General features: G+C 36.8%; 1 protein-coding gene and 2 pseudogenes across 2 annotated transcripts in view; 1 reads left to right on the plus strand and 2 right to left on the minus strand.

Annotated features, from left to right (window-relative positions):
• Window positions 1–1,720, minus strand: part of LOC149096450 (uncharacterized) — a 2,104-nt gene extending 384 nt beyond the window's left edge. The window contains exons 1-3 of the mRNA XM_089280753.1: window positions 1,535–1,720; window positions 855–981; window positions 1–531 (exon numbers count right to left, since the gene is read on the minus strand). The exon at window positions 1–531 is cut by the window's left edge and continues 384 nt beyond it. Coding sequence (XP_089136879.1) covers window positions 426–531; window positions 855–981; window positions 1,535–1,640 — 339 coding nt within the window. The 5' untranslated portion in view covers window positions 1,641–1,720 and the 3' untranslated portion in view covers window positions 1–425. The remainder of the gene's footprint in view (window positions 532–854; window positions 982–1,534) is intronic.
• The window catches only part of LOC149096434 (adenosine receptor A3-like), a 319,741-nt pseudogene that overhangs the window by 153,060 nt on the left and 155,932 nt on the right, over window positions 1–10,749 (plus strand). The gene's annotated exons all lie outside the window — the stretch shown is intronic.
• Window positions 3,644–10,666, minus strand: LOC149096451 (uncharacterized; annotated as a pseudogene).

Below are 10,749 nucleotides of genomic sequence, written 5' to 3' on the forward strand. Positions count from 1 at the left end.
AAATAATTTATAAATTAGAGAACACTATTTGTACAACACTAGGGATCAAATTAACCTTACTGGACATTGCGAATGGCAAGGCTGTCGGTAGAATGTCAAATTTCACGACTCTTTCTTTCTGCAAAAATACTAATCCTGCAACTTTGCTTAAGACCCAGTTCTCCATTTCGTGTTGGCAAAATATTAATCTATGCCATGCCCAATACAGGTTATCACAAAATTGATTTAAGAGCAACATAAACCAAGCACAATAAATATCATTTTTAAGCCAAAAACGCAATTATTTAAATAAACCATGACATGATGAGTAAACTATCTCTCAGAAAAACTGATTAATTTAACAGACACTTTAAATAATTAGTTAATACATGTATCATACGTGTTTCTTAATAATGTAATACAGTTCATCTCTCACAATGTTGCAGTTACAGCTGTATGATATTACTTTTCTCAGTATGGGTTGCAGAACTCAACTTCCAAGTCAGTTTGTTCGATGAACTTAGTGTAGAAATTAATATGGCATCAAGTTGTCTGTGAATATAGAGAAACCAAACAAAGCATTACAATCTTAAGTAATAAATTATTGAACTCTTTTACATGTATGTACAATGTATGTTTCATTAATATTGGGGATCTCTCAGAAGCTGCATCTGTGTTGATTTAATCTGCTCCCAGTGCATTTTTTTATGGAACTTTTCACACATTAATATCTCTGTCATGACAGTGGTCTCTGTGTTCTACAACAATTAGTACACAAGAAAAATACACTTAGTAAGATATTGTTTACAATAAAAATCAATCCCTATAAGCAATCATGAGGACCTTGAATTTATATTTCTTTAGAAATATCTCACCTGGCCATGGCTGCTTTGAAAATCTTTGATGTTTTTATCCAGGCTGCCCATGTGTACACTGTTGGTATATTGACTGACAGGAACAGGGATGTAATCATTCTGTGTATAGCTGCTACTTGAACACCACCGAACATACAAAGAAATATCAATTATAATTTATAACCAACAGATGACATTCCTTTCATTGATATACAGTGTACTTCATTGCTAGTTGTTTACTGAGTGTCTACAGTAGTGAATCAAATGTTAGAGGGATGGTACCAAAACTTTCACAGTGGCAGGCTCTACCCTGAGATGCAAAGCAAACATATATAACTGTTATGAACTTGGCGACTTGCTATTGAGCGCACATGCAATTTGGTTTAAACAAGAAACTGGAACATTGCAGTACAACAGTGTGCACAGTCCCAATCAAAGGGCCATCAGGCTGTCGAAAATCTGAAAATCAGACTTTGTCAGGATAAATACTGATGTTCTTGCTGACTTAATCTGAGTGTGCAGTTCCAGAAGATATTTACACCCAACACCCATTCATGGCCAGTTATTAGAAATTCCAAAGTAACAGGAGGAGGGAGTTCTTAAAGAAAAAAAACCTCCATATGGGGTATGAATCTTTTCTTGAAGAAAACAATATCTGAGAAATCATTAATTACAAAATATGCTTTAAGAAATATCTTACCTGGTAAGGCAAACTTTCAGAAAGTTTTGTAATCTAGACTGGCTGGCCAGTTCATACATTTGACAAGTTGACACCGGGCATGTTTGTAAATTTGTGCGCTTCAGCATCACATTACAATGTAGTCATGTAGTAGCATTGGTCAACTGAAAACAGCATAATTTGGTTAATTAATTTACACTGTAAATTATTTGGTTAAATATTGGTGTAAATCGTAGCACACCAACAGATGACTATTAAAATTAATTTACAGAACATACTGGCAGCTTAATCATAACAAGTGAAAAATCGAGCATGAGCCATTTACATGTACATGTAACAGCCCTCACCTCAGAACTGTCGTAGATATAATACATTTTCAAACTTGCTGAAATTTCAGATTATTCAATATTAACATGCACGTACATCTTTAACAGTGTGTTCGCGTTAAATTCACTTTACACACAACCGGTATCCACCATAGGCAGACTTTTAAGTTTGCCTTTGAAAATAAATTGCGTCAACTAATGCATCTTTCATTACCTATTCTTGTGACAAAATGACACAAAATCGAATTACAAGAAGTCATAAGCATAAAACTAACTTAATTACCTGGTAATGCTTACAGCACCTCTTACTGTTTGCATACACCATCCATAAACTGGTACTGCCTTGACAATACTCATTATTTTTCTGATCACATCTTTTAAAATGTCACTGTTAAATAATCCTGAAAAGGCAAATGCATGAAATGTTATGCTTTTGGCACTCACCACATACCTTTACATGATGTACAATGTACACCAAGTCACGATCGACATTCACAATTCTTTTTACTTTCATTGCAACTTTTTTTGTAACTTTTTGCAGTGTCATTTTCCCTCACTTGAAGACAGGACTTCCACATTAGGTGGTAATAGACCATTTTACAGTTGTCTGCTCAGTGACCTGGCCTTTGTATGGCAACGAGGCAAGAGTTGACCTTGTTTTGATACAGACCTCACTGCTTTTGTCATGTAAATGCACCTAGTTAGCATCAGAACAACTTGTTTTACACAACAAAAGCAGTGAGGTCTGTATCAAAACAAGGTCAACTCTAGCCTCGCTGCCATACAAAGGCTAGGTCACTGAGCAGACAACTGTAAAATGGTCTATTCTCTATGAATTCACAGGGATTGATAAGTAGATGGTGACTAACTTTAGCAAAGGAGGCATTCAAATGTCAGATTTTAATGTTAAGTTCATAACTTTACATTTCTCTGTGTGTGTATATACATATATGTATATATAGATATATATATATATATATATATATATATATATATATATATATATATATATAGCTCGCTAGTTTGAGCACTCTGGTAATGACTTAGAGACTACCACATGTGTAGTATTTGGGGCGGCTTTTTTTAGCTTAGCCTCCATCCTAGCCTTCAGCACTGCACTGATGAGGCCCGGAAGGCCGAAACAGTACTGTCTGCAGTTAGATTATAGCTCGCTGGCATACAAAGCTCTGCTTTCTGCCCAGTTTGAGCACTCTACTAGGATGAGTTGTTACCCTTGCAATTGCGTATACTCACTAGCTCGCTAGTTTGAGCACTCTGGTAATGACTTAGATACTACCACATGTGTAGTATTTGGGGCGGCTTTTTTAGCTTAGCCTCCATCCTAGCCTTCAGCACTGCACTGATGAGGCCCGGAAGGCCGAAACCGTACTGTCTGCAGTTAGATTATAGCTCGCTGGCATACAAAGCTCTGCTTTCTGCCCAGTTTGAGCACTCTACTAGGATGAGTTGTTACTCTTGCAATTGCGTATACTCACTAGCTCGCTAGTTTGAGCACTCTGGTAATGACTTAGATACTACCACATGTGTAGTATTTGGGGCGGCTTTTTTAGCTTAGCCTCCATCCTAGCCTTCAGCACTGCACTGATGAGGCCCGGAAGGCCGAAACAGTACTGTCTGCAGTTAGTTATATATATATATATATATATATATATATATATATATATATATATATATAATATATATATATATATATATATATATATATATATAAAATATATATATATATATATATATATATATATAATATATATATAGATTTTCAGAGTTGGATGATTTGGTCAAAGACATTTATTGCTACTCAGAGTTTCATGCTCCTTGCGAAGCAATCATCAGGCAACTGCCAAAAATAACGGATACGTAAGAAGATATACAAAATTTGAAAATACAGAACAATGCCCAGTGGCGTGACATGCAGAGATATGATTGGTAAAGCTAAGCAAGCGCGGTCTTTTCTTCGACCAAATAATCCAACTCTGAAAATCTACACATCGCTCTAGTTTGCCTATTGAGCACTTTAGTAGCTGATGAAATCTTCACTTCATTATATTATTACATTTTATATATATATAACGACTCAGTGATTGCACCGGTAGAATGCAGGTGTGCTGGTGAAAGAGATGTTCTGAACATTCTGAACTTTTTCCCCTTACCTGTAATAGGATGACTAATATCAATTGCAATTCACAACCAACACCAACATCAGGTTATAACTGTATACACATGTATATTTTGCTGTCTTCTGTTATCATAAAAAAAAAAAAAATAAAATAACAATAAACCTTTAAAACCCTCCATAAAGTTCACACTCATTATAACACTGCTACATGTAGTGCTGTTTAACTGGAAATCAATTTGACTGAAACTGTTGAAACAGCTCTGTCAAAATTGTTTCTAGCAGTTATTAGGCAGGATAACAGACAATGCAATCATTTAATACAAAGTAAAGAACAGAGATACACTCATGTTAGTTATTTGTTAGGATTTGGTGAGCTTCTGTGTCAGGTATGGTGAAAAATAATGGACTCTAGGTTGCAAAAATGAAGGTTCCGGAGACATTTTGACAGGGCTGAGAGGAATTAATATATTTACAAAAGAAGGAGAAGTTCTTGCCCTGTCCAGTTCTCTGCTATAAAAAATATCTTTTACATACATTTGTTATATATGGCTTGCATTTTGAGCCAATGTAATACATGCTCTGATTTTCTAGCTAGTGCATTATTTCCATTTACATGGTACATGTACATGTATATGTCGGTAAAATCATAAAACATCACGTGTGACAAAAATAAAAATGAAATGCTCAATTTGTAATAATTTTAAAATACTTGACACTGAAATGAATCTAATTCTTTACTTGAAAATTATTCTCCTGTAATGCCCATGGGCCAATTACCAGCCTGCTAAAAGGTCCTAAAACAAAGCAAAAGGAAATTAAGAAAACCACTGCTTTTTTCCTGAAAATTGTCGCGACTGAAACGATGATTGAATACTCTGAGAGTGCATTCTATTACCCTGACGAGATAAAATTTTATGAGAATAGAGAATTCACAAAGTTATATCACAAACAAATTGGTACTGGACAGAACAAAGGAAACAGCCAGGAAGAAACTAAAACTTTCTTCGACAAACAAAAAAGTAAAGCACAACAAAGGAAACAGTCAGTGACATTTGGTTAATAAGTTAGTCAATCAAAAAATTAGTGTGAAGAAGAGAGCAGAGAGAGAGAGAGAGTGGAGCAAGGAATGCACTCTCACCAACTAAATTTTGAATGTATATATGTAAAAGTTATTTTTACTACCGAGAAATGGTCAGGGCAAGGACTTCTACGCCCTAATTTTTTTCTAAGTGTGTAAATGTCATTTTCAATGTTCATTACCGAGTAAAGCTCTTAGCATTTTGTTTTTAATTAGTACTATCTCACTTTTATGGAACATTTCCAAGTGTAAATACCACACTGGGGAATAACATCTCATTAGGAAAATAGGGGCTATGTACCCCCAACCAAAAGTAGTCGCACTAATAAAATGAAATAGCAAATCAAAATCGAAATAGAGCTTTATTTGCCGACAGGGTTTACATGCATAATCGTCTACTCGACATTTCGACCACAAGCATTTCACCAAAGCGAACAAACTGGACAACAACAAAATAAAACGAGGAAATCTACATAATATAAACACAATATGCATATCACCACATCTGAGTATCAAACAGCAAATCCCTTCTCAATGAAGGATGGCCGAATGAAAGAAAGAATGAAGAAAATTCGTTTAAGCTTGCAGTGTTAAAGTTTAACGATTATTCACGTTTAAGCATAGATTTAAATATCACAGTGTGTATTTTTGCCGACGGCTTAATTTAGCTTTGCAGTCATTTTATCGGCGGTACTGCTTTACCAGTCTTCAACCAAATTAACCTGGAAATTCCCCCCCAAGCATTTCGCCAAACCGAATAAACTGAACTAAAAAAACGAGGAAACACGTTGCAATCACAAGATGTAAATATTCACATAGGAACGTCAAAAGTAAATTTAGCAAATCCTGTTCGCTTCGGCTTAAAATGGTTTGTTGACCTATTTTGGTTTAAGAAATTTTTGTGGTCTAGGAAGCGGTTGTGCCAACTAACACAGAGAAAACTTCAAAACTCGCCCGGCAGTGTTTACAAATACAGTTTTTTTTTTTTTTTTTTTTTTTTTTTTTTTTAACGTGACGACGAAACTCGAGACCAAACTTGATTTGTTTACAATATGCAACTTACAACAACGTCCACAAAGCCACTCACGTGTTATTGTTATGAGCGAGATTAAACCTATGTAATTTATAAAATGCCTCACAGCATGGCTTCAAATAAGGAAGACTTTAAAAAGGATTCCTACTGAAAATAAGCTTATCTCGCCGAGGCAACTTCGCAATTTCCATAGAAAACGCCACAACAAACGTCGCTTACCTCAAGTTGGCAATTCACTTCGGCCAGTGTAAATCTTCCAGGCAGAAACTTGCTGCAAAAGTTGTGAAGACTGAACGGAACTGATCTAATCTTTTCGATAGATCAACGAATCAACCACTTTTTTCCGCTGTGTTTTCTGTTTTACACTAAACACACAGTTCTCTAGTTCGTCACCTGATTTTAATCATGTGACTTTTCTTGCTCGGCTGCACAGCATCTCGACGCGCGAATTAACTGAGCGGTTCTACAGTCGTCGGGTATTTCGTCTCCTTTCTATAGTCCTCGTTACCTTTGCTTCACGGCATTGTTCCGTATTATTTCATCCCCTTTCTCTAGTCCTTGACTCGCAAAAATTAACGGCAGTGTTCAGTACTGTTTCACCTCCTTCCCCAGCGCTGGCCCGCTCTCTTTCACGATCTTCTTCGCTACTTCTTTGCTACTTCTTTGCCTGTAATTTCTTGCATTCCGTTTCTGTTTTATGCTTCAGTGCAACCCCATCTTAAAAACGTTAGATCAACCTCCGCTATTATTTGTTGATATGGCAAATAGAAATGAGTTTTCTTTTCTTTAAAAATCCCGCCAAAAAAAGATGGCATTCCTCGGTTCCCCCGTTTGCGTTACCGCGAGGCTCCTCTCCCCCTCCCCCAGAGTCTGTACGGACGGCGTTCGCTCGCTCGCTCGTACGGTGACGTCATAACCAAATTTTCTCGGCTTGATGGGTTTACCAAAATTTCTAAGGAATGGGGCTCTGCTATGACAGCGGTCTCTGTGTTCTATAACAATTAGTACACAAGAAAAATACACTCAGTAAAATATTGTTTACAATAAAAATCAATCCCTATAAGCAATCATAAGGACCTTCAATTTATATTTCTTTAGAAATATCTCACCTGGCCATGGTTGCTTTGAAAATCTTTGCTGTTTTAATCTAGGTTGCCCATGTGTACACTGTTCGTATATTGACTGACAGGAAAAGGGATGTAATCATACTGTATATCGCTGCTAATTGAACACCACTGAACATACAAAGACATATCAATTATAATTTATAACCAACAGATGACATTCCTTTCATTGATATACAGTGTCCTTCATTGCTAGTTGTTTACTGAGTGTCTACAGTAGTGAATCAAATGCTAGGGGGATGGCACCAAAACTTTCACAGTGGCAGGCTCTGTCCTGAGATGCAAAGCAAACATATATAACTGTTATGAACTTGGCGACTTGCTTTTGAGCGCACATGCAATTTGGTTTAAACAAGAAACTGGAACATTGCAGTACAACAATGTGCATGTAGTCCCAATCAAAGGGCCATCCAGGCTGTTTGGTTGTACATATAACTGAAAATCAGACTGAAATGTAGTGGCTACAATATATTCAGTCCCCAAATTTCTACCAAATGAAATCTCACAAAAATACCAAAGTAGTATACACATGTAAAAAGTTAAAAAGTTTTGTTTTCTAACTTGATCCCCAAAGACAGTTATCTATCTTCATTTTTGTATGGCATCTCCTCCTGCTAAATTTTTATCAAATTTAAGATTTTCTATCACCATTCTTACTAGCTTTTAGGGTTGCGCCTCGCATTTGACAAGTTGACACTGGGCATGTTTGTAAATCTGTGCGCTTCAACATCACATTACAATGTACATGTAGTAGCATTGGTCAACTGAAAACAGCATAATTTGGTTAATTAATTTACACTGTACAATATTTGGTTATATATTGGTGTATATCGTTGCACACCAACAGATGACTATTAAAATTAATTTACAGAACATATTGGCAGCTAAATCATAACAAGTGAAAAATCGAGCATGAGCCATTTACATGTACATGTAACAGCCCTCACCTCAGAACTTGGCATTCCTCGGTTCCCCCGTTTGCGCTACCGCGAGGCTCCTCTCCCCCTCCCCCAGAGTCTGTACGGACGGCGTTCGCTCGCTCGCTCGTACGGTGACGTCATAACCAAATTTTCTCGGATTGATGGGTTTACCAAAATTTCTAAGGTATGGGGCTCTGCTCGCGCGCCTTCGGCGCGCGGGAGCTCCGCTAAAATCGTACGTACCGGTTTCCTTGGTTGTCCTAGTACTGAAAACTCCTCCGTTGGCGTAAATCGATCCCGCTTCTGACATCCATGTCACAATATTGTCTTGTAAGTTCTTTATTTAATAACGCAACGGCTGAAAACTTGACAACACGAGCGAACAATATGGCGGATGTCTCCAGTTCCGCCTCGAGTTCCCGAGGCCCGATGGGAGCACGTGGCATGACGTAATGTGACAGCCAGAACCTTAGCCTTTTGTCTTTTTCTTACCAACTGTTTGGTTATTTGCCTTATGTGCTATGGGTTATCTGATTTTCGTTTTCTGAAGGAGCGCTGCTCAATTTCTCTGACATGTTCTGGATTCAATGTTGTTCTTTTAGCAGCCTGGTGTTTCTTGTTCCTAGATGTTTTGCTACTAATGTTACAGCCTTGTACTCGTTTTTGATTCTCATTTATTCTAAAGTTATCACCAGCTCTTCTGTCTTTCATGTATTCTCTCATGTATTTTCTTCTGTAAGCTTTACATTTTTCACTGTTATTAAGTGGTTTGTTTTCATTTGCATTTCTTTGTTTGTTTGCTGTTGTCACTTATCTCCATTGTTCTGTTTTCTACTATGGAAACATAATGAAATTCATCTAGGTGTCCAATGTAAATGTTTAGGGCATTTGTAACATTCACTGGTTCAACAACAGTAACTGGAGAAAAAGTTGGATTTGATTCAGCAATATGAATTGATAAATTAAGACAATTGGCAACAGCTTGAATTATGATAGCATCAGCCCATGTTCCTTGACATGACTTTCTTTCCAAATAACCTTGCCAAGAATGCTCAGTTTTACTCTCTATAAAATTGTTCAGGGTGATTCACTAAATACTGAATGCCAACACTGCGCACATAGAAATGACTATTAGGATTTCCATAGAGTTGCTGTGATACAGCCCTAAAAAAGCAATCACCACCTCCTTCAACATCAAGTGCAGTTCTGCCTAACTGAGACAATCTGAATTCTAATAAACAGACAGAATTTGTGGGTGATATAAAAGGTACTGATATGCAATACCGATACTCATTTGCAGGACCAGGATTTGACTCCGTATCTCCACTCAGTGATATGATTCTGCTCAAAAAATGATATGTTTTCATTTGGAGCTGCCTTAATTTTCTGAAAATATTACCTTCAGCAATCATACAAAACAGGGGCAAGTTTTTATGCTTTGGAGTCCTTGTTCAAAAAATATACAAACTTAAACTTTGTCTAATGAAATACTTCTTTGAGAAAATCATGAATTTTAAACCTCTATATCACTCTAAGAAATGACAACCATGGTATCCACACAACATAGCCTTCAGCTTGGAGGATTTCGTGACATTAATTTCTAATGTATAATTTCACCGACATTTTTTTTTTTTTTTAATTTATTTATTTATTTATTTTTTTTTGCCATTAGAAAGTCTGGTAACCATTTTGTGAGAAATTATGGAGGATTCTCTTTCACGTGTCATTCTAAACTGAGGATGGGAGACAATGGTAGCTCAAAATTCCATACATTCACATTTTTATCTGCATTTCTGTACTGACAATTACTTGACAAGTGAACTGGTATTTTATTTTGATTTTCAAACTGCTCGGGTATTGTAGGATTACTTTCGATAATCAATTGCTCCTGACCTTGGTGTATTTCAGCAGGTAACAGATCAGCTGTTTGGCATTTATTTGTTGTTTGATATTTTGTATTTGTTATGGTATTTGTTATTTGGCGTATATTGTATTTAGCATTTGTTTGGCAGTTGTGTTCAATCTCTATAGCTTGTCACAGTTGTGGCATTTAAGTCCCAGCAAGAGGGGAACTTGACAAAAGCTTCATCGATCTCCTTTGTCATGTGACATTTTCCGAACAGCTTCCCAGCGAATTGCGAAATATTAAAAGTGCATTTAATTTTAAATCATACGTCCTGCGAGTATTTTTAGAAAATTCAAAATGCAATACAGTAGAAGGAGGGCAGCTTACCTTTTTCCCCAGACCATAAAGCATTTATTTCGAATAGTTCGTTTTGTGCATTCTATTCCTCGTCACCCAAATGTATCTTGGAGACATCGTAACTTTTAAGACTCTAAAACCCATTTCTTTCCACTCGAGCTTTCTTGAGCACATCTCCTGTTCGTTTGTGAGGTCTTCAAAAGTGTACTTTGATCCAAAATGGAGCGAAAGGAAAGAAAACTCGCCTTGACAATTTTTGCGTCGGGCTCGACACAACAGACGCCATTTTGTAAACATGTACTGCCACCTTTGTCCCACCCCTCCCCCCACGTATATGAACATAAAACAATGACACGACTTTGTGACAAAACCAAACCTAGTGTGGGGGACAGGGGGAAACGTGTTTAATTCATGTT

The sequence above is a fragment of the Orbicella faveolata genome, unplaced genomic scaffold (genome assembly GCF_042242905.1).
Source record: "Orbicella faveolata isolate gen_17 unplaced genomic scaffold, um_ofav_v1 contig_48, whole genome shotgun sequence".
Taxonomy (NCBI): Eukaryota; Metazoa; Cnidaria; class Anthozoa; order Scleractinia; family Merulinidae; genus Orbicella; species Orbicella faveolata.